This window comes from Salvelinus fontinalis, chromosome 3, assembly GCF_029448725.1.
Source record: "Salvelinus fontinalis isolate EN_2023a chromosome 3, ASM2944872v1, whole genome shotgun sequence".
NCBI classification, from domain to species: Eukaryota; Metazoa; Chordata; class Actinopteri; order Salmoniformes; family Salmonidae; genus Salvelinus; species Salvelinus fontinalis.
In genome coordinates this window covers 20,049,763-20,074,533 of record NC_074667.1, presented here as the reverse complement: position 1 = coordinate 20,074,533, position 24,771 = coordinate 20,049,763, and the positions used below count along the sequence as shown (strand labels likewise).

Genomic DNA, 24,771 nt, shown 5'->3' with positions numbered 1-24,771 from the left:
AGCTACTACTACACTGATCTAAAATATAAATAGTTACATATAATTACAGTTCATATAAGGAAATCAGTCAATTTTAAATAAATAAATGATGGCCTAATCTATGGATTTGGCATGACTGGGAATACAGATATGCATCTGTGGTCACAGATACCTGAACAAAAAAGGTAGGGGCATGGATCAGAAAACCAGTCAGTATCTGGTGTGACCAACATTTGCCTAATGCAGTGCGACACATCTCCTTCACATAGAGTTGATCAGGCTGAAATGTTGAAATGTTGATCAAGCTGAAATGATCCAGAGCATCCCAAACATGCTCAAAGGGTAACATGACTGGTGAGTATGCAGGCCGTGGAAGAACTGGGACATTTTCAGCTTCCAGGAATTGTGTACAGATTCTTGCGAAATTGGCCATTGAAGGTGATCATTTGTCCACTGAAGTCAGTTACGATGCCAAACTGCAGTCAGGTCAAGACCCTAGTGAGGACGGCAAGAATGCAGATGGGCTTCCCTGAGATGGTGTCTGACAGTGTGTGCAGAAATTCTTCAGTTTTGCAAACCCACAAGTTCATCAGCTGTCCGGGTGGCTGGTCTCAGACGACCCTGCAGGTGAAGAAGCCGGATGTGGAGGTCCTAGGCTGGCGTGGTTACACGTGGTCTGCGGTTGTGAGGCCGGTTTGATGTACTGAAAAATTCTCTAAAACAACAGAGACACAACTTATGGTAGAGAAATGAACACTACATTCTCTGGCAACAACTCTGATGGACATTCCTGCAGTCAGCATGCCAATTGCACTCTCCCTCAAAACTTGAGGCGTTTGGCATTGTGTTGTATGACAAAACTGCACATTTTAGAATGGCCTTTTATTGTATCCAGCACAAGGTGCACCTGTGTAATTACCATGCTGTTTAATCAGCTTTTTGATATTCTACACCTGTCAGGTGGATGGATTATCTTGGCAAAGGAGAAATGCTCATTAACAGAGATGTAAACAAATTTGTGCCCACGATTTGAGAGAAATAAGCTTTTTGTGTATATGGAACATTTCTGGGATCTTTTATTTCAGCTCATGAAACATTGGACCATTGTTCATTATATATTGCTTACACTGATCTGATCCGCCAGTGCCTTAAGTGCCTAGGGAGTAAGGGTTGTCTCTGGATGGTTCCACACCAAGTCATACCCCTCCGCCCTGCCACCTAATCACCTGAGCATCACTTACAGGTTAGGGTCATATACGCTATAACTCAGTTGACAAAATGTTCAGTAACTGTATTCAACTAATACATAAAGTAGGCCTATCCTAATTTAAATAAATGGCCAACGTCCAAGACACAAAGTGGAGTTGCAGTTTACCTCCATAATTAACCAGGTCAAAATGGGAGAGACACCAACCCTAATTTATTCCATGCAAGGATGTTGTGGATGCTCACCCTGCCCACATCTCATCTCTGCTCTTTTCCCCGTGCTATTCAAATAACAGCAATTTCCCATATCAAGTTGCAGACAGTAGAAAAAAAATCATATGGGTTCCCCCAAAATACATACAGTATCCAGCACTTTGTATCCTGAACATTTGGTTTGTGCACAAGTGTGTGAATATTACCTACTTTTACAGTGTTCTCTTTTCATGCCAGAGTTGTTTTTCAGCCCCTTTATCATATTATATGAACTGAGTCAGCTGAATGATTCATGTGTGAATGTGTGTGTTAGAAAATCGTTTTGCAAACATATTGGATCATCTCAGATAATTGTATTACATTTGTGTAAAAGGCCAACATTGCAAGTATCAAGCCAACTCTTTGTTAAATGAACAATACACTGCTGCCTTCCATTGGTGTGACGGGGGAAAAAAACACTCAGTTGTCTAAAAATGTAGGCCCATCGTCACACAAAAATCTAGTCTAATCGTTTGCATAATTCATTATTGTACAGTGTGTAATGATTTTTTTTTGATCAATCGTTAATTTTCAACTTTCAAGATCACACAGATACAGTAGCAAAACGTCACATATAATTTCAGTATTGCACTCTGGGGTGACATTATTAAACATCACCTCTGTGAAATAAAAATGAATATGTATTATACTTTGCGAAGCAGATTAATTTCATCACATTCAATGAATCATTTACTGTAATTTCAGAATTAAATATATCAATTTATACGGCTATGCTTTCTGGAGTGCCAATTGTGATAACTGTCACATCAGTTATGAAAAGTCACAATTAAACTGAAAACAATCTGTTTTTAATCATCAAGGTGAATCAGATCAAAGTTCAGCACATTATTGACTTCAGATCACACAGCCTCTTGCGCCCCATCCATCTCTGATGCCACTCTGTTGCCACTGACCAGAGCATGGCTTGCTCCACCAATCGTAGCGTTGCATTCTGGGCAGTTGCTACGCTCCATGGCCCGTCCACATTCTCCGATGGCGTAGATGTGATTGTTGGGACACTTGTACCAGTGTCCAACACTCAGGTTGATAGCTTTAACAATCATCATCCTTTCTTCATCAGTGATCCCCAGGCCAGTGCTTGGTAGCTTTTTATCCAGTTCTTTAAGTGCCTGCTTTACCAAGTCCTTGTCTTGCTGAGTGAATGGCTGCATTCTCTCCAGAACCTTCCTCATGGCTGTGACCTCAGCCTGAACGTGGACCCGACGGCCTGTTCCATTACCCATCTTGCAGCGGGCGTTAAGCTCTGCCAAAAAGGAGAGCCTCTGTAGCTCGCTCTGCAGATCAGATGCCTGCTGCTCTGAGAACTTTTGGTGATGATCCATCAGCCACCTCAGGAACTCCGGAACCTTCTCGTCAAAGTAAAAGGTTTCTACGCTTGACATGTGCCCTCTACGAATCTTCAGCAGCTTGTTCAGTCTCTCAAGTAAGGCCATCTTGTTCTCAGTGATCCATAGTTCCTTTGATGTGAGGTCGGAGGCTCTCAGTGTATCTCTGATCTGTATGTACTCCATAGGTAGGTACCTTAGCAAGTCCTCCTTGTCAGTCCATTGCTGCTTAAGGACCACCTTCTGTGCCTCAATATCTGACTGTGTTCCATTAATCTTCTCCTTCACTTTTTCAATTTCCACCAGACTCCGGTTGACATGAGCCCCGTACCGGAGATTCCTGCGGATGGGTGTGCGACACTTGGGGCACTCCTTCAACTTTATTCCGATAGCCTGCTGGTTCTCATCCATTCCCATGTATGTGTCCATGGACGTGGACTCAAACAAGTGTCCGCAGTCCTCTAGCTGAATGAAACAGGCCTCAACATCGTCCTCCGTACCAAAGAAGATCTCTGTTACCTCCTCGTGGTGGCAAACACGACACTTGTTGGGGCAGGGGTCTCCACACAGGCCGATGCATGGGTGCCCACAGTGCAAGGTTTTGGTACAGGGTTGGGTGCATGGTGGACGGTCACAAGGCTCATGGCAAAGCTTGCTGCAGCGCTGATGAGGGCACTTCCAGGCACAAGGCTCTATGCAGGGGGCACAGAGCTGGCCGCATGGCTTCATACAGACACTATGGATGCAGCGATTCTCACAGCGCATTTGACAGGGTGGGCATCCACGTGTACAGGGCTCCCGACATTTATGGGAGCAGACTAGGAGGCGATCACATTGGTGGAGACAGCCCATGTGGAAGCGGCCCTGGTGGCACCTCTGGCAGGAACCAGGACAGGGGTGGCCACACTTCAGCATCTGTTTGCAATGTGTCCTGCATTCTGGCTGTATGGTAGATCTCTTATAATGACAGGGATCTTCTTGCTTGTGTCCACATTTGAGCTCCAATGTGACCATCACCATGCAGGTGGTGGTGCAGGACTCCCCACACACCAAGGCACATGGATGCCCACACATGAGCTTCTGCTGACAGGGCTCCTGGCACACAAACTTCTCCGGAGCCTGGTGACAGGGCACCATCTGCTTGTGCTGGCACTGTGGCACAATCTTTTCTACCCGCTTAAGGCAGCCAGTAGGGCACTCCTGGTAGCACTGACGTTGGCATCGATGCCCCAGCTCACAAAGGACCTTCTGGCACTTCTTGTTGCATGTGTACTTTTTGTGCTCTTGGTCGTACGGGTGGCAGGCACTGGCGCACGCGTGACCACAGTTCAAGCGGAACTCGCAGGGCAGGTTGCAGCCTCCCTCGGGAGCTTGTTTGAAGTCGTCTCCGCAGGACACTTTAATGTGTCGCTCAGGGTGGTTCTGGCAGCACAAAGTCATTGCAGGGCCCACTTGGTCTTTCTCTCGCAGCGTGTGCAGGATGTTGCTCCAAAGCTTGACCTTTCCCAACATGTCCATGTTTCCAATGCAGTAGAGGCCCTTCTTAGCCCTTGACAGGGCTACACAGACACGGTTGGGGATGTTCAAGAAACCCATCTTCCCTTGTTTGTTACTTCGAACCAGGGACAGCAGGACAATATCATTCTCCTCCCCTTGATATTTGTCAACAACATGAACTTTGACCCCATTGAACTCTTTGGCTGGCATGAGGTTGCGCAGACAGTGGAGTTGGCCTGTGTAAGTGGTGAGGATGGTGATCTGGAACGGCTGGTAGTCCTGTAACAGGAGGTAGCGACACAGCGCCACCACGAAGAGGGCCTCGTGGCGGTTCTGGTGACTTTTTCCATCCTTGATCTCCTCTTCATGATAATTATGCTCCACAAAGAACATGTTTGAGTGAAGCCCCTGCAATACAACAGCGGGTTGAATACAATGTATATTGGGCCGCAACTAACTTCTAAAGCCTACACATATGGACGGTTTATCATGCTTTATTAATGGTACATTGAATTGACCACATGGGGAAATTCATTGATAAACAGCTTCAAATGTACTCCTGCTAGGGGGGAAAATACCATGTCAAAAATCTATGTATGCATTCATTTATGTATGCATTAATTTACCTTAACATTCTCAAAGTCCATCACTGAAGGGTGGTTCTCCAGCTCAGAGTAGATGTGAGGGACCAGGAGACGGGCAATGTCTGGCCTCATACGATGCTGTGTAGGATAGACCCAGAGTGAGAAGATTGGTCAATGGATATGGAAGGAAGTGAAGAACAAGGAATGAAGAACAAGGGTAATTGGTTTATCTGGTTTGTCCGTATAAACTTCCCTTAAGATTCCCACACATACCTGATAGTTAAGTCTGACATACGGAATGTCCATCTTGATCAGCCTCTCAAACATGGACACTTCAAGACTGAAGTTCTTGGCCAGGTCAAACACTGTTGCACTGGGCCGGAGCTAGGGGGACAATGGAGTTTGCAAGCTACATAAGTACCCCTGAACCTCAAGAGAGGATGGCATGGACCACCTCAACAGTTTTAGACAATATAAACAGACAATAGAGTCGAGGAGATCACTGTTTTTAATATGCTGCTCACTACAGATGAATATTAGGCTTTCGACTAAACCTGAAACATTTGCAGAAATGTTGTATTTAATGTGCATTGTCCTTGTCGAATAAATGTAATATGGTAAAGAGTATGGGAAATATACACTGAGTATACCAAGCTTTAGGAACACCTTCCTATTATTGAGTTGCCCCCCCCCATCCCCTTTTTCCCTCAGAACAGCCTCAATTCGTCGGGGCATGGACTCTAAAAGGTTTCGAAAGCGTTCCACAAGGATGCTGGCCCATATTGGCTCCAATGCTTCCCACAGTTGTGTCAGTTTGGCTGGATGTCCTTTGGGTGGTGGACCATTCTTGATACACACGGGAAACTGTTGAGCATTAAAAAAACAGCAGCGTTGCAGTTCTTGACACAAACTGGTCCGCCTAGCAACTACTACCATTCCCCGTTCAAAGGCACTTAAATCTTTTGTCTTGCCCATTCACCCTCTGAATGGCACACATACACAAACCATGTCTCAATTGTCTCCAGGCATAAAAATCCTTCTTTAACCTGTCTCCTACCCTTCATTTACACTGATTGAAGTGGATTTAACAAGTGACAATAAGGGATCATAGCTTCAACCTGGATTCACCAGGTCAGTCTGTCATATTTTGTATACTCAGTGTATTGGCAAATAAACTCTGAGTAAAATGTTTGTATATTTTTTATTTTTAGGGGTACGTTTTACCCCTTTTTCTCACCAATTTCGTGATATCCAATTGGTAGTTACAGTCTTGTCCCATCGCAGCAACTCCAGTACGGACTCGGGAGAGCCGAAGGTCGAGAGCCATGCGTCCTCCGAAACATGACCCCGCCTCATGGGTCTCCCACCCCTGAGTCAATACTTTGTAGAAGCACCGTTGACAGCGATTACAGCTGTGTCTTTCTGGGTAAATCTCTATGAACTTTCCACACCTGGATAATGCAACATTTGCCCAATTATTATTTTCAAAATTCTTTAAGCTCTGTCCAATTAGTTGTTGATCATTGCTCGACAACAATATATTTTTTTGCCATAGATTTTCAAGCAGATTTAAGTCAACTGTAATTTGGCCACTCAGGAACATTCACTGCCTTCGTGGTAAGCAACTCCAATGTCGATTTGGCCTTGTGTTGATGGTAGTGATTGCCTATTACTGCTTATCACTTATTAACCATAATTTATTCACATTACTTTACTAAAATATTTCAGTTGCTTATATTTCATTTGTTTTATTTGATGACTTTATTATTTTATTCCAAGTCATCGTCACATCTCTATTGAGCTGCTGCCTATGCTGTCTGACAAAATCACTATTCTGGAGTTCTTCAAAGTAAATAAGGCATACTTTTATGTACTTTCAGGTAGAGATACGCTACATCTCCAAAAGCATCTCCAAAAGGACACCCCTTCAAATTAGTGGATTCAGCTATATCATCCACACCCATTGCTGACAGGTGTATAAAATCAAGCACACAGCCATGCAATCTCCATAGACAAACATTGACAGGAGAATGGCCTTACTGAAGACCTCCGTCACTTTCAACATGGCACCGTCATAGGATGCCACCTTTCCAACAAGTCAGTTGGTCAAATTTCTGCCCTGCTAAAGCTGCCCCGGTCAACTGTACGTGCTGTTATTGTGAAGTGGAAACGTCTAGGAGCAATAACGGCTCAGCCGAGAAATGGTAGGCCACACAAGCACACAGAACAGGACCGGGACAACAACATTTCGTCGGAAACTTCATAAAATTAGTTTCCATGGCCAAGCAGCCACACACAAGCCTAAAATCACCATGTGCAATGCAAAGCATGAGCTGGATTGGTGTAAAGCTCGCCGCCATTGGACTATGGAGCAGTGGAAACGCGTTCTCTGGAATGAATCTGGCAGTCCGATGGACGAATGTGGGTTTGGCGGATGCCAGGAGAACGCTACCTGCCCGAATGCATAGTGCCAACTGTAAAGTTTGGTGGAGGAGGAATAATGGTCTGGGGCTGTTTTTCATGCTTCAGGCTAGGCCCCTTAGTTCCAGTGAAGGGAAATCTTAACGCTACAGCATACAATGATATTCTAGACAATTCTGTGCTTCCAACTTTGTGGCAACAGTTTGGGGTAGGCCCTTTCCTGTTTCAGCATGACAATGCCCCCGTGCACAAAGCGTGGTCAATGCAGAAATGGCTTGTAGAGAGTGGTGTGGAAGAACTTGACTGGCCTGCACAGAGCCCTGACCTCAACCCCATTAAAAACCTTTGGGATTAATTGGAACGCCGACTGAGAGCCAGGCCTAATTGCCCAACTGCAGTGCCGACCTCACTTATGCGCTTGTGGCTGAGTGGAAGCAAGTCCCCGCAGCAATGTTCCAACATCTAGGGGAAAGCCTTCCCAGATGAATGGAGGCTGTTATACAGTAGCAGCAAAGAGGGGACCAACTCCATATTAATGTCCATGATTTTGGAATGAGATGTTCGACGAGCGGATGTCCACATACTTTTGGCCACGTAGTGTACCTCGCAAAGCAACAGCTGCTCTCTATATACCGTCTATATACCGATAAGTAGATGCACAATGAATTATGGTCACTGTAGTTAATTTCCACGTTTTATGTGAATACTATGTAGAATATTGACCTGTTGGAAACTACAACTTCCTACTGGATCTGATTTATCTCTGTGCAACGTGCACATTGAGCTCACAGAAAAAATATTAACTAAATGGAATGAACTGATGTTGATCAATTAGTTGTTTAAAAAAAGAAAATTGTTCAGCACTACCCATCTACCAATAGGTACTTTTTCTTTACGAGGCAGTGGAATTCACTGCTCGACTGAGGGATCTTACAGATCATTGTATGTGTGGGTTACAGAGATGAGGTACTCATTCAAAAATCATGTTACACACTATGATTGCACACAGAGTCCATGCAACTTATGTGACTTATTAAGCAAATTATTACTCCTGAACTTATTTAGGCTTGCCATAACAAAGTGGTTGAATACGTAATTCCACTTTGACATTATGGGGTATATTGTGTAGGCCAGTGACACAAAATGTATATTTAATCCATTTTAAATTCAGGCTGTAACACAACAAAATATGGAAAAAGTCAAGGGGTGTGAATACTTACTGACGCCACTGTATTCACTCAGAGCTAAAGGGAATTAAGTCAAGTTATGTAAGACCTTTTAGCTGGGTGAACTCCAAGCAGAGTTGGAAGTTGATTGCATTTCAATCCCAGCCAATTAAGAAATGAAAATGACCATGGACTTTCAATTATTTTTTTTAAAAGCCCAGTTTACATTAGGAACTTGAAAAATGTTCAAGCACGATGTCCAGTTGAATTCCTGGATTCACTGGAATAACAGTGAAATCTTTAAGAGGGAGTTGACCATGCCTGACCAATGAGTGTCCTGTACCTGTTGGTGGTCTCCAATGAGGATGAGATGCTGGCAAGCCTTGCTCAGAGTGGTGATGGTGTGGGCCTCCAGTACCTCCGCCGCCTCTTCCACGATCACCAGGCGGGGACTCACTTCCTGCAAAGCTTTGCGGCATCTAGCAGCCCCCGTAGTCGTCATGCCGATGACCTTGGCATCCTTCAGGACATATAAGTCCTCAAGGAAACGAATCTCAGCCAGACGCTCGGCTGTGTCCTGATAGTCCTGCTCCGCCTGCTGGGCTCGCATACGCAGCTCAGTCCGGTAACGCCTCACCCATAACCTGCAGACACAGAGCAGCAGTAGATTACGTCATTGAGTAGAATTTCACTGCAAGACCACTTATCGAGTCAAAATAAGTATGTCATAAGAATGATATAAAACCCATAGAACACGTGTGTTTACCAGACATCCTCATACAGCACAATCAAAATCAGAATATCTGAGATTCGTAATAATGCATTGAGCAGAGTCAATCAAACAGGCTGAAGCTGTGACTTAACATTACATTTTTGGGTTTAATCCAAGATAGCTTTTTGGCCGGCACACAACTGAGCCTTGCACTAGTCTTTTCCCCAGTTAGATCAAGCCAAGTGCACACCTGTGTGGCCATGATGACTATGCATTCACAAGCTAAGCACAGTTACATTGCCACGGTGACAGAACGTTTTATAGAGCAAAATCTTGCCTTTGAGGTGAGGGGATCAGTGCATACATTTTCTCTGTAATTAGTTGACATAATTATGCTCAATGGGAATAAACGCTCTCGCAGAATGCTGTTGCCTAGGGGATGAGGTGGAGTATTACCGGTACAGTCTCCATCTGTCTGGCAGACTGAGAGTCCACACATCCAGAATGGTGTCCTCCTCATCCTCACTCACGGCTGAGCTCCTGCCCAGCTCCCTCCTAATACGATGTTTCATCTTCCTCTTCTGTACCCGCTGCATCTGCGCACATACAGAGAGACACGCAGGCTTTTCAAATAACTTTAACAACACTTTAACTCAGCACCTGTCTTTCTACAATACTCCTAAGCTAAATACTTTAGAGCAGGAGGTTGTCATTTTAAATCAATAAGCAGCTCAGTTGGTTGATGATTCACATGATTTATGATGCAATGTCTTTTGGTTATATTGTTGGATCAAGGTTAATTATTGGTTCTCACCTCCCAGCCTTCTTCACTCTGCTCTGCCTGTATCTCAGTGTTCTCCAGGTTCATGGCCAGCATCAGTTCCGCCATATCCCTGACTGTCTCCTCCGTCTTTCTAAGCTCTTCATCCCGACCATGATGCATGTTTGAGGCTTCTACAAAGCGTTCCGCCTGGATCAGGTCTGCCTCCTCCGCTATCTCGATCAGGTCGTCCTCTTCCTCTTCAGCTTCGTCCATTTCCCCATCTATCATCAAATAGAGAGGTGAAAATGGGTGAGGAGTGAGGACCAGAGTTTCTAACTTCCTAGGAGTTGTCTCAACATGAAAATGAGCACTGAACTCTTTTTTCCCCCATATAGTTTCAGTTAGGATCAAAGGGAGTTTTAAATGAAACAAAAAAAGAGTTCAAAGAGACTAAATAATATTTAAAAAAAATCAATAAAGTTTATTGGTCGCCTACACAGTTTTGTAGATGTTATCGCAGAAGCAGAAGCGAAATGCTTGTGTTAATAGCTACATACAATCCCACAAAGAGAAGCATTTCTCTGCACCTGTTCCGTTTATTATCTGTCTGATCATGTTGTCTTGTCTACTCTCTGTGGCACTGCAGTGGCTTCTCACCTGCATTGCAATTTGGAGGATGTGGCGTCCTCTGCTGGAAGGCAGTGAGACCTAATCCCAGCCACTCCATAACAAGAGACGGCTTCTTCCCACCACAGCCCTCAAAGCCATCCAGTGCCTGAGGATTACATATTAATAGTAAGTATTGTCTCCTCTCTGGCCAATGACAGATTATCACAGTTCAACATCGTTTCATAAAGCTTTTCTGGGAATGCCAGACCTACTTTTTGAATCTCAAGCCTTGTAGAGGCAGTTGGGGTTAGCGTACTCATATTAGTTGTCCTATCCGACGATAACATCAAATCAAATTGTATTTGTCACGTGCGCAGAACACAACAAGTGTAGACCTTACCGTGAAATGCTTACTTACAAGCTCTTAAACAACAATACAGTTAAGAAAAAATAATAGTTAAGAACAAATATTTACTAAATAAGCTAAAGTAAAAAATAAAAGAGCAACACTAAAATAACAATAAGGAGGCTATATACAGGGGGTACTGGTACCGAGTCAATGTGGGGGTAGAGGTTAGTTGGGGTAATTGAAGTAATATGTACATGTAGGTAGGGGTAAAGTGACTATGTATAGATAATAAACAGTGAGTAGCAGCAGCGTAAAAAAAGGGGGGAGGGGTCAATTCAAATAGTCCAAGTAGCCCTTTGATTAGCTGTTCAGGAGTCTTATTGCTTGGGGGTAGAAGCTGTTTAGAAGCCTCTTGGACCTAGATTTGGCGCTCCGGTACTGCTTGCCGTGCGGTAGCAGAGAGAACAGTCTATGACTACGGTGGCTTGAGTCTTTGGCAATTTTTAGGGCCTTCCTCTGACAACGCCTGGTATAGAGGTCCTGGATTGCAGGAAGCTTGGCCCCAGTGATGTACAGAGCCGTACACACTACCCTCTGTAGCGCCTTGCGGTCAGAGGCCAAGCAGTCGTCATACCAGGCAGTGATGCAAACAGTCAGGATGCTCTTGATGGTGCAGCTGTAGAACTTTTTGAGGATCTGAGGACCCATGACAAATCTTTTCATTCTCCTCAGGGGGAATAAGCATTGTCGTGCCCTCTTCACGACTGGTGTGTTTGGACCATAATAGTTTGTTGGTGATGTGTACACGAAGGAACTTGAAGCTCTAAACCTGCTCCACTACAGCCCCGTTCGATGAGAATGGGGGAGTGCTCGGCCATCCTTTTCCTGTAGTCCACGATCATCTCCTTTGTCTTGATCACATTGAGGGAGAGGTTGTTGTCCTGGCATCACACTTCCAGATCTCTGATCTCCTCCCTATAGGCTGTCTTACTGTTGTCGGTGATCAGGCCTGCCACTGTTGTGTCGTCGGCAAACTTGATGATGGTGTTGGAGTTGTGCTTGGCCACACAGTCATGTGTGAACAGGAAGTACAGGAGGGGACTAAGCCCGTGTTGAGGATCAGCGTGGCGGATGTGTTGGTACCTACCCTTACCACCTGAGGACGGCCCGTCAGGAAGACCAGGATCCAGTTGCAGAGGGAGGTGTTTAGTCCCAGGGTCCTTAGCTTAATGATGAGCTTTGAGGGCACTATGGTGTTGAACGCTGAGCTGTAGTCAATGAACAGCATTCTCCCTTAGGTGTTCTTTTTGTCCAGGTGAGAAAGGGCAGTGTTGAGTGCAATAGAGATTGTGTCATCTGTGGATCTGTTGGGGCGGTATGCAAATTGGAGTGGGTCTAGGGTCTCTGAGATGATGGTGTTAATGTGAGCCATAACCAGCCTTTCAAAGCACTTCATGGCTACAGACGTGAGTGCTACGGGTCAGTAGTCATTTACATGCTGACCACATTTTGCATTGCAAAATAAAAGTACACATACATGTTTTTCAATCGTTGCACCCATACTGTTCACACGCGTCTGCATAGCCAGGTGCTAAAATCGAAGTTGGTTATATTTGTGACACTTGATGCGCTGCAAGTCCCGCTTCTCCCATCTCCTCATTGGTTTTTAGGAGCATATACCCACGTTTTTTTTTATTTATTTTATTTTACCGTTATTTTACCAGGTAAGTTGACTGAGAACACGTTCTCATTTGCAGCAACGACCTGGGGAATAGTTACAGGGGAGAGGAGGGGGATGAATGAGCCAATTGTAAACTAGGTGTGGGTGATTGAAAGATGAACTGAGGCCCACACTCCAGTCCAGTTGGTGGTAGTAATGCACCTTAACGTTGGTTGCCAACCGCCATATGAAGTCGAAAGAAGAAGCCTGAAGGAGGGATTACTAGAAACAAACTCGTTTTACCATTTTATCTGTGGATTAATTGTTGGAGTAGAGGACCTTGTGCATTTCAGGTAAAATAACAACCCAATGTTTATATCACAGGACAAATTAGCTAGCAACAGCAAGCTAGCTAGCTAAATTGCCATAAATGTTTAAGGCTTTTCGACCTGTCCCCAAATTAATATAGCTGGTTTAAAGTTCATTCTGATATTTCAACCTGCGTGTCCTGATCGCGTCTGGTGTGGGTGGACACACCAGACGCGTGATATAAACATTGGGTCAACATGCGCGCGATTGCGGGTACATAGTTCTAGTAGTAGCTGTGGGGATGGAACTATTAGTTATAGTCGTAGAAGTAGTCACCAGCCTGATAGTTGTAATTATAAAGGTCGGACAGAGAGGCTATCAAAGACTCACTGGCTGTAGCGTCAGGCTATCCCAGTGTTTCTCTGAGATGAACTTTTGGAGGTACTGCTCCCTTAGGACGCCCCGAAGACTGCACTCCAGCTGCACAGACTGAGTTTGGATCTTAGTCTCTTCTGTCCGCAATGCATCATAGATCTGAGGGGAAACAATATTCTTAACATCACTATGTGATATTATTTCGCTTATTGACTTCTCCCAAAAGATAGCCAACCTGACTGTTACATTCCTGACAAAAATGAAAGCTGAGCTACATTCACTTCAATAGCTACATTTACAATTTACATTTAAAGACTATTTCTAAAATGTTCACATATTGGTCAGTGTAACTTTCAGGTTTCAAGTTGGGCCTCACCTCACTGTTTGCGCGGCGAAGATATTGCGGTAGGTTGCGGCGGAAGTAATGGGAGCTTTTCAGCTCCCTCAGGGTGAAACGCTTCAGGACCTCACTGTCGCTTTGCCCACCCACTCTCACAATACCGTCTGGTAAAAACTTGTGGATGCCTATGGTGCGCATTGTTTAACAAATTTAAAAGGTGCTCATACATACAACAACAAAAGTGCCCTTCAGAATTATCTTTGGTCAAACACAAAATGATGGTATGTAGCATCTGAAATTCTTCAAGAATGGCTTGAGGTGGAAAATAACTTCATTTGAGAAGCAAAAGTAGCATGAGGTGTGTGCATTGCATCCACAGTGCAATGTTGAGAAAAAAGGAGGACTACCTTCTAGGAACTGGTCCAGAGCGTGGTTGGTGTAACAAACCACCAGCATGGGCGAGGTGAAACCTCTCCCCATCTCCTGATTGGTAAGCAGAGCCTGGGCGATCTTTAGTCCTGTGTAGGTCTTCCCTGGGATTATGAGTAAGGAAAGAAAACAAATGTCTAAAAGTGTTACACTCCTGCAGAGCTGTTGCACTAAAGACTACGTTACATGAAGCAACGTGGCACAATTTCTCAGCTTTTGGCCTGGACATTTTTATGTGTATACAGTACCAGTCAACAGTTTGGCCACACGTACTCATTCAAGGGTTTTTGTTTATTTTGAATCTTTTCTACATCGTAGAATAATAACAGTGGTAAAAGACCAAGTCCATATTATGACAGAAACAGCTCAAATAAGCAAAGAGAAGCGAGAATCCATCATTACTTTAAGACATGAAGGTCAGTCAATACGGAAAATTTCAAGAACTTTGAACGTTTCTTCAAGTGCAGTCGTAAAAACCATCAAGCACTATGATGAAACTGGCTCTCATGAGGACCGCCACAGGAAAGGAAGACCCAGAGTTACCTCTGTTGCAGAGGATAAGTTCATTAGTTACCAGCCTCAGAATCTGCAGCCCAAATAAATGCTTCAGAGTTCAAATAACAGACACATCTCAACATCAACTGTTCAGAGGAGACTGCATGAATCAGGCATTCATGGTCGAATTGCTGCAAAGAAACCACTACTAAAGGACAACAATATAAACAGACTTGCTTTGGCCAAGATACATGAGCAATGGACATTAGACCGGTGGAAATCTGTGCTGAGTCCAAATTTGAGATTTTTGGTTCCAACCGCCATGTCTTTGTACGACGCAAAGTTGGTGGATGGTTGATCTCTGCATATGTGGTTTCCACCGTGAATGCATGGAGGAAAAGGTATAATGGTGTGGGGGTGCTTTGCTGGTGACACTGTGATTTATTTAGAATTCACGGCACACTTAACCAACATGGCTACCACAGCATTCTGCAGCGATACGCCATCCCATCTGGTTTGCGCTTAGTGGGACTTGTTTTTCAATGTGACAATGACCCAACACACCTCCAGGCTGTGTAAGGGCTATTTGACCAAGAAGGAGAGTGATGGAGTGCTGCATCAGATGACCTGGCCTCCACAATCACCTAACCTCAACCTAATTGAGATGGTTTGGGATGAGTTAGACCGCAGAGTGAAGAAAAAGCAGCCAATAAGTGCTCAGTATATGTGGGAACTCCTTGAAGACTGTTGGAAAAGCATTCCACATGAAGCTGGTTGAGAGAATGCCAAGAGTGTGCAAAACTGTCAAGGCAAAGGGTAGTTACTTTGAAGAATCTAAAATATAAAACATATTTTGATTTAACACTTTTTTGGTTACTACATGATTCCATATGTGTTATTTCATAGTTTTGATGTCTTCCCTATTATTCTACAATGTAGAAAATAGTTTTAAAAATTATAAATAAAAACCCTTGAATGAGTAGGTGTGTCCAAACTTTTGACCGGTACTGTACATGTACGTAAACATGATCTATTCAATATGTATGACTTATTCAAAATGTATTCCACCTGTGCCTGGGGGTCCCTGGATGATAGCCAGCTCCTTGGTGAGTGCGAGCTGAAGGGCTCTCATCTGAGACTCGTCCAATCCCAGCTGCTCCATGGGGGGCCAGTCTTCAGGATCCAGGGTGTGGAAGCTCTTGATACTGCTCTTAAACTCAGGCACTGCAATAGCAGACAGGTCATACGTATCTGCCCTGGGCAGGTAGGCAGGAGGTTCGACGTCTGAGCTGCATTCCACTATATACCTGTAATTTACATGTCGTCATAAATCACGAATGTCATTCTTCATTACAAGAATTGACATGTGGTGAACATAATTTCAGCCAAATTCATCTAGCAGCTGGTGGAAGAATTAAGTCACTCACAAACCATGTTAAGCACTTTAAGATCAGAAGCATTGAACTGTATCAATACAATCTGTAATTCTCATTGTCAGAAAAGCATGACGAAAACCCAACGTTTTGTCTTAAGCTTGTCCCAAAGCTGATTAGCCGACTCTCTATGTCATAGCATCAACAACACTGGTGCATTCACAAGCTAATTGCTGAAATTAAGAATGACGGACAGACAGTTCACCGACCTCTGAAAGGGCAGATCCTCTACCTCCAGCTCCTGCAGCCCTTCGAGGACGTAGCGGTAGGCCTCAAAGTAGGCTGTGGTCTCCACCATGAGGAACGATTGGTGGGCCTCCACTCCGGCCAGCGCTCGCCTGCTCTCCCCTAGGAAACTGAGCTGGACAAAGCCCTTCTCTAGCTCCTTGGGGTCCCGGTCCGACACAGTAGCAAACAGGAAGGTGTCAAAGTTGTCACAGGACATGCAGAGCAGGGAGCCGTATATCAGCCGCTTGGAGTTTTGCCAGCGGACAAACTGTGCGGGACCGAGAAGAACATGAACATATATTTGAATACACTCTTTGGATATGGATAAACATTGTATGTATTAATGTAATTTCAAAGAGTATTGTATAATCTCACTATATTTTAAGTTATATAACTACACAATGTTGGTAAGTTATCATTTTTCTATTCAAATACTCTGAATCAAACTCACTGACCTTAAGAGGATGGGAGTCAAACTGGACCTTATAGGCCAAACCAGACGGGGTGCACAATGGAACCACCAGTCGAGTGTCAAAGTACACTCTGATGTCATCAAAGCGGCACTTTCTCAAAGGGATGTCTTTATTGCCCAGGTCCTGCTGGCTCTGAATCAGCTGCTGGATGCCCTCTCGAAGAGGCCTCACAAAGTCCTCTCGCATGAGCCGGAAGTGCGTGTCCAGGTAGAGCAGTCCGCTGGCGTAGCGTTGGGAGATGAGGTTGGGCCTGAGGTAGGATCTCTGGTCCTGGTGGAACTCTTTGGGGATGGGGTAGATTGGCAGGGTCCTGAAGTCGGCCTCCCCGGGTGGGGCGTCTTCCTGGGGGGTGATGAAGGAGTAGTTGTCAGACCTCAGGGTGCCCTCCCTGGCTCTCTCCTGGAGGTGCTCGACCAGGCCCTGGATCCTATCCAGGTTCTCCCCCGTCTGCACCAGGACGTCCACCCGCACGGCTCGCAGGCTGGAGATGACTGGTCTGAAGAGGGCAACTATCATGGACACGCCCTTTATAGAGCTAGCTGGGAAGACGCTGAGCACCTTGGAGAGAAGGGTCATGATGTTGTCCAAGTGCTGGGGGTATTGTTCCCGGCGAGTGTGGTCAAACTCGGATACCATTCCCATCACGTAATGGGGCAGGATGGTTCGGAGGAATCCGGAATCCTTGATTAAGCCAGTCAAGTACTGTACGGTTTGGCGGTTGGTTTTGGACAAGAAGGCCTTGCATAATACTTGGCAGAGAAGCTGAACAAGGTCCTGTCGCATCTCTCTCTCGTCGAGGAGAGCTTGCAGTTCATGGTTCATAGAGGCCAGAGTGATGGCTAGCTCTGAAGGGTCTTTCCCTGACAGCTCCTCCAAGGTTGGGTAATCCATTGGATGAACCTGAGGGGTGCCACCGCCTATAGATATTCCTCTCCCTCCCCCTCTTCCTCTACCACCCCTTCCTCTACCTCGCCCCCTCACTCCTCCTCTGCCTCTCCCTCCCCCTCTATTTTCTTTGCCTCCCACTATCTCCCTTCCTCCTCCTCCTCCTGCTCGACCACCCCTACCCCTAGCATCCTCCCCTGCTCTTCCTCTTCCCTTCCCTGCTCTGTCATCTCGCTCTCTCCTATCCTCCCTCGGGTTCCCCCCATTAACCCCTCTCCTCTCTTCCCTGGCCCCCCTACCTCTTCCCTCTCTCCCTTGGTTGGCTATCCCTTCCTCTTCTCCCTGACCAGCCTCAGCACCTGAGGCAAACAACAGGGAAATCTATATCAATCTAAAGAAGGAAATGCCAATCATGTTTTGCTTGTCCAAAAGAAAAAAGAAATCTCCTTACCTCTTCTGTGATCGACATGGTTGGCTCCTCCTCTATCTCTCCGTTGCCCCCCTCTGTTTGGGGGATCCATTCAGGATGACTTACTATTGGTCCTCTAAGACAAGTAATGAAACTCAAAACAATTTGAATGTTTATAACAATGGAATTTACAATTTCTTCAAATGGATTCCAAAACAGAGGCAAACTTGATATTTATGCATGGTTATTTTATATTGTGGTGGATGACGTGTGCCATCTAATGGATACAACAAGAGATTACATTGAAATGGCATTGGTTTAATTTCTACAGACATTACATCACTTGGATTCAGTCAGTGAATACATGATACAATGTAACAGTCTGTTATCAAGCTAAATCTGTATACCTTCAAAACCAAAGGTGACGATTTCACCCTCAAAATGTCAGTTTTAGCATGGACTGTCTTTTTATGACAGTTATGCAATGATGCAAATTGTGAATCCTTTGCTAATTTAGATTTTTTTTTTTTTTTTGCCAAGTGTGTAAACCAAGTGACTGTGATATTACATACAATTTTGTGCACTGAAGAAAAATATAAACGCAACATGTAAAGTGTTGGTCCCCATGTGTTTCATGAGCGGAAATAAATGATGCCAGAAATGTTCCATACCTACAAAAAGCTTATTTCCCTAAAATGTTGTGCACAAATTTGTTTACATCCCTGTTAGTGAGCATTTATCCTTTGCCAAGATAATCCATCCACCTGACAGGTGTGGCATATCAATAAGCTGATTTAACAGCATGATCATTACACAGGTGCACCTTGTGGTGGACAATAAAAGGCCATTCTAAAATGTGCAGTTTTGTCACAAAACACAATGCCACAGATGTCTCGAGTTGAGGGCGCGTGCAATAGGCATGCTTGACTGCAGGAATTTCCACCGGCGCTCTCGTCAGAGAATTGGATGTTAATTTCTCTACCATACGCCGTCTCCAACGTCGTTTTAGAGAATTTGGCAGTATGTCCAACCGGCTTCACAACCGCAGACCACGTGTAACCACTCCAGCCCAGGACCTCCACATGCGGCTTCTTCACCTGTGGGATCGTCTGAGACCAGACTACCGGACAGCTGATGAAACTGAGGAGTATTTCTGTCTGTAATAAAGTACTTCTGTGGGGAAAAACTCCTTCTGATTGGGTGGGTCTGGCTCCCATGTGGGTGGGCCTATGCCCTACCAGGCCCACCCATGGCTGCGCCCCTTCCCAGTCATGTGAAATCCATAGATTAGGGCCTCGTGCATTTATTTCAATTGACTGATTGCCTTATATGAACTGTAACTCAGTAAAACCGGACATTGTTGAATGTTGCGTTTATATTTTTATTCAATATATTTACTCGTTATTTACTAGAGCCGAAAGTGTGGTCGCCTGATACATTTTCTATTCTAGAGCGTTCGATAAACAAAGCGATGTAAAAGGAAAAACATACCTTGTTATGAACTTGTGATTGTTTTTGTGATTCCTGTCCCAATTTTCAGACTACATCAAACGTTTTAATATGTGGATTTCAGTTGTCCTTGTCTGGTTGACAGTAATGATCAGTTTAGTCCTTCTCTGCTGGTCAGTGTTGGTGAATTCACCTATGTGAAGCTAGCCACAATAAGGATAAACCACAATAGTGGAATTTGCAGGTCGCCTTCAAAATAAAAGTCCCGCATTTGAAAGTGAATCAAATGGATACAAATAGTGGAATCATGCCATATTTGAAGTAAATAATGCTAAACAAGGTCATAATATTGTTAAATAAATCCAACAAGAGACAATATTTAGTTAATTTGACACAACAACAACACTGTCGATGTATTAGACTTTAGAATGGCTATGGGGCCATACTTATAAGCACTGTCTGTACAGCCTAATCTATGGATGTTGAAACCATGAAATGGGGTATCAGACTACTCAGTGACACTCACACAACACAACTGTGTAGAGTTTACACAAATACCAGCATCTTAGCTCTCATTGCAGGACTTTGACTGTGGGAAATCACATTTCCAGTCAGTCTATTGTATGTATTGGACATTTCTATTAATATAATATTTTTTTTTTTAAACAATTTTAGGCACAATGAAACCACACATGTGGATACAGTACAATGCCATTAAAATCATCAAGGATGACACAAAAAAGTTAAGACGTATTTCCATTATGGTCCTCATGAAAATACATGAAAATAAAACCTAAACAAGATTATAACATGAAAACAAAATACATCTCATCAATAGGGAGGAAACCGTACAAGATAAAATAGATTACCAAGTAACATTCATTGAAATAATTATACTTTCTTTAAGCCTACGCATTTTGCCCATAAACCATTACTTATGGTTCACTGTATCTTCAAACTCTCTAGCGTAGGGATAGATTTTATATGGTTTGGTACACCATCCCATTCCTCTGCACCAGTGTTAAGGAAAAAGTGTTTTACTGCCATGCTCCTATAGCGCAGCGGTCTGATACTGGCAACACTAGCTCTGGTGTGATGACTATCAAATGAAATGTTATTTGTCACACCCGCCGAATACAACAGGTGTTGACCTTACAGTGAAATGCTTACAAGACATTAAACAACATTGCAGTTTTAATAAAAATAAGTGTTGCGTAAAAAATAGATGTAAAATAAAAGTATCAAACCATATACAGGGGGTACCGGTACAGAGTCAATGTGCGGGGGCACCGGTTAATCGAGGTAATTGAGGTAATATGTACATGTAGGTACAGTTAAAGTGACTATGCAGAAATAATAAACAGAATAGCAGCAGCCTAAAAGGGGGGGGGGGGGGGGGGGCAAAGCAAATAGTCTGGGTAGTCATTTGATTAGCTGCTCAGCAGTCGTATGGCTTGGGGGTAGAAGCTGTTTAGAAGCCTCTTGGACCTAGACTTGGCATGCCGCTTGCCATGCGGTAGCAGAGAGAACAGTCTATGACTAGGGTGACTGGAGTCTTTGGCAATTTTTAGGGCCTCCCTGAGGGGCCCCCGTGTTCAGGATCAGCGTGGCGGATGTGTTGTTACCTACCCTTACCACCTGGGGGCGGCCCATCGGGAAGTCCAGGATCCAGTTGCAGAGGGAGGTGTTTAGTCCCAGGGTCCTTAGCTTAGTGATGAGCTTTGAGGGCACTATGGTGCTGAATGCTGAGCTGTAGTCAATGAACAGCATTCTCACGTAGGTGTTCCATTTGTCCAGCTGGGAAAGGGCAGTGTGGAGTTGCATCATCTGTGGATCTGTGGGGCAGTATAGTATGCAAATTGGAGTGGGTCTAGGGTTTCTGGGATAATGGTGTTGATGTGAGCCATGACTAGCCTTTCAAAGCACTTCATGGCTACAGACGTGAGTGCTACGGGTCGGTAGTCATTTAGGCAGGTTCCCTTAGTGTTCTTGGGCACAGAGACAATGGTGGTCTGCTTGAAACATGTTGGTATTACAGACTCAGCTCGCGGCTGGGCATCCCTTTGTAGTCTGTAATAGTTTGCAAGCCCTGCCACATCCAACGAGTGTCGGAGCCAGTGTAGTACTATTCAATCTTCGCCCTGTATTGACGCTTTGCCTGTTTGATGGTTCGTCGGAGGGCATAGCAGGATTTCTTATAAGCTTTCGGGTTAGAGTCCCGCTCCTTGAAAGCGGCAGCTCTACCCTTTAGCTCAGTGCAAATGTTGCCTGTAATCCATGGCTTGAACCTCTCATGAAATTAAAATAACCAGACAGGTAACTGGGGGCAAGGTCAGGACCATCAACAGTTTGATCTGCACTATGCGGAGATCAACTGGAAGCCAGTTCAGTTCCCTGAAATGATTAGGACCAATGCCGTCCTAGAGCTGAGCTTGAGAATAAATTGTCATTAGTTTGTTTTGGGCCGTTTGAACTGTATTATAGCACTGTACAGCCTGTGGATGTTGCACCCATTAAACGGGAGATCACCCTACTCAGTGACACTCACAGAACACAACTGTCTAGAGTTTACATAAATTTGTGAGGCTAACCAGTGTGAAATGGCTAGCTAGTTAGCGGTGCATGCTAGTGGTGTTTCAGTCGGCAACGTCACTCGATCTGAGACCTTGAAGTAGTTGTTTCCCTTGCTCAACAAGGACCACAGCTTTTGTGGAGCGACAGGTAACGATGCTTTGGGGGTGAATGTTATCGATTTGTTCGAGGATCCCTGGTTCGAGGCCAGATTGGGGCAAAGGGAGGACGGAAGCAAGACTGTTACACTAAGATGCTAATATTTGTGTAAACTCTACATAGTTGTGTTCTGTGAGTATCACTAAGTAGGCTGATACCCCATTTCATGGGTCCAACATCCATAGGTTAGGGTGGCTGTAGAGTGTATGCCCCCAATGGAATTCTAAAGTCTCATACAGTACATCAACAGTGCAATTTCAATATCTTTTTTTTGGTCAAATTATCTAGTTATTGACTTTTGTTGAATTTATTTAACAATATTCTGACCTTGACTATCATTGTCTAGTTCAAATATGACATGATTCCACTAAATGTATCCGTTGGAATTACTTTCAATTGGGGACTTTTAATTTGAAGGCAACAAGCAAATTCCGCAATTGTGGCAAAGATAATTCTTATTGTGGCCAGCTTCACATAGGTGCGGTGCCAGAGGGAGTGATAACGTAACGTCGGGCAAAAATGTACTACTTAGCAGACGCTCTTATCCAGAGCGAGTTACGGTAGTGATTGCATACATTTGAATACCTTTTTCGTCCAGCGGTCGTGCCGCAGCAAGCCAAATTGGTGCTGTGATGTCGTCGCGGCAACGAAACGTAATCTAGCTTCAAATCAAGGAGCCAATAGCGATTCTCACATAAAAATTGTTGGCAACACTGATTCCATGAGGCACTTTTCAAATGGGCCCTGGCCGTTTCCTGTTAGTTTCGTTTTCCAAATTATATGCTGCGTTCCAGTGGGAAGTCGGAAATGTTCGACTTCCGAGTGTTCGAAAAAAAACTGGGAACTCAGGAAAAAATTGCTCCTGGCTGGGAAAAATCGATTTGAACGGTCACACAACTTGGAATGCCAACTCGGGATTCTGGCCTCTTTCTAGAGCTCTGAATTTCCGACCTGAAAATCACTGAAGTCATGAATTGGCCTCGTATTTTTCGGAGTTCCCAGTTGTTTTGAATGCAGCAATATACAGTAGGCGTGTGCCGAACACGTTGTATCCGTTTTATCACACTTTAAACTCGTAATACGATTTACTAGTGATAGAAAAACCCGGAAGTGCGCTTTAAATGCCAATAAAGCCTATACCACAAATACAACAATGAGACAGATATTTCACTGGATGTATAAATGTGAAGCATCTGCTTAGCGGTTCCGCTCATTACCAAAAGGGCTCCCGGGTGGTGCAGTGGTCTAAGGCACTGCTGGTTCAAGTCCAGGCTGTGGTTGGGAGTCCAATAGGGTGGCGCACAATTGGCCCAGCGTCAGCAGGGTTTGGCTGGTGTAGGCTGTCATTGTAAATAAGAATTTGTTCTTAAACTGACTTGCATTTTTAAATAAAGATTAATTTAAAAAATAAAATAGTAGATATGATGGTGAGAGGAATCTCAGGCCGGTAGAGGGAATGAGATGGATTTTAGAGGACATTCTGCAAATGTTCTCACTGATGAAATATTTGATGTCAATACAGTTTTCTATTCCCAAACCTAGAATCTGCTACGAACAGAGTGAATTAAGTTTTGTAGACTGCATCCTTTGTAAATGTTTATAAAATGGTGTTGTCGAGGACGAATTGAGTTTTTGCACACCCGCACTTCACAGCGTAGGTGTTCCCCGAACAGAAATATGCAAATACATGCTACAAGGAGCAAGCAGGGTCCCGCTTGCTCGTTCTTGGCTCTGCCCCTCTCCTTGCTTGTTCTTCCCTATGACTCATTTGTTCCCATGGGAATGGCAGGCTGTGGTCTGTCTTGGCTTAGCTATAAACATTTGCTATACTTCAAGTACGCACAGGGTTGCCATGTTCGAGGTTTTCCCGAAATTGGTCTACTTTGAAAACGATGTTGTGGATGAAAATGTATTGGTTGCAGGTTTTTGGGCTACTTCTAAGTTGCATTGCTGCAGCCATGACAGGTAGCCTAGTGGTTAGGACATTGGGCCAGTAACTGAAAGGTTTCTGGATCGAATCCCTGAGCTGACGAGGTCATTCTGTCCTTCTGACCCTGAACAAGGCAGTTAACCCACAGTTAACCCACTTACAATGCCGTCATTGTAAATAAGAATTTGTTCTTAACTGACTTGCCTAGTTAAATAAAATAAAAAATATAGGCTTATATATATTTCACTGTGACCTGCTTCTGCTGACTATCAGGCTGTGTGGAGGGGGGGTGTGTGTTCAGAGGGCTGCAGCAGGCAGCTTAGTCCACTATTGGACGAATCACGTGAGTGAGAGAGGTCCGCACGTCATGACAACTTTTTAGCAGTTCTAGATAGGCTATTTAGTCTCCCCACCACACCGTGATCAGTTGTTAAAAAGCATTTGATTGATGGTAACAGTCAGTCAAATTAGGGTTCAGGTAAAAAATATATATAATATTAATTAACACTGGCTGTTGTTGACAAGCATATATAGTACCAGTCAAAAGTGTGGACACCTACTCATTCACAACCGCAGACCACGTGTAACCACTCCAGCCCAGGACCTCCACATGCGGCTTCTTCACCTGCGGGATCGTCTGAGACCAGACTACCGAACAGCTGATGAAACTGAGGAGTATTTCTGTCTGTAATAAAGTATTTTTGTGGGGAAAAACTCCTTCTGATTGGGTGGGTCTGGCTCC

At 44.4% G+C, this 24,771-nt stretch overlaps 1 protein-coding gene across 1 annotated transcript; it reads right to left on the bottom strand.

Moving 5' to 3' along the window:
• Positions 1–842: 842 nt before the first annotated feature.
• On the bottom strand, positions 843–19,580 carry LOC129840731 (NFX1-type zinc finger-containing protein 1-like). The gene is made up of 15 exons (XM_055908861.1): positions 19,412–19,580; positions 17,963–18,056; positions 16,609–17,870; positions 16,135–16,421; positions 15,561–15,799; positions 13,976–14,101; positions 13,605–13,753; positions 13,244–13,387; positions 10,584–10,701; positions 9,978–10,207; positions 9,620–9,759; positions 8,795–9,095; positions 5,138–5,248; positions 4,907–5,002; positions 843–4,688 (listed from the first exon to the last, which is right to left on the bottom strand). Exons 2-15 carry the CDS (start codon positions 18,030–18,032, stop codon positions 2,298–2,300), a joined length of 5,664 nt encoding a protein of 1,887 aa, XP_055764836.1. The 5' UTR covers positions 18,033–18,056; positions 19,412–19,580; the 3' UTR covers positions 843–2,297.
• Positions 19,581–24,771: the final 5,191 nt, after the last annotated feature.

Excerpts from the sequence above, each read along its gene's own strand:
- LOC129840731 (XM_055908861.1), bottom strand. The coding sequence starts at position 18,032 with ATGGATCCCCCAAACAGAGGGGGGCAACGGAGAGATAGAGGAGGAGCC. Across the intron at positions 10,208-10,583 it reads TCCTCCAAATTGCAATGCAG|ATGGGGAAATGGACGAAGCT; the intron begins GTGAGAAGCCAC and ends ATTTGATGATAG. Across the intron at positions 5,003-5,137 it reads ATGTCAGACTTAACTATCAG|CATCGTATGAGGCCAGACAT; the intron begins GTATGTGTGGGA and ends TATCCTACACAG.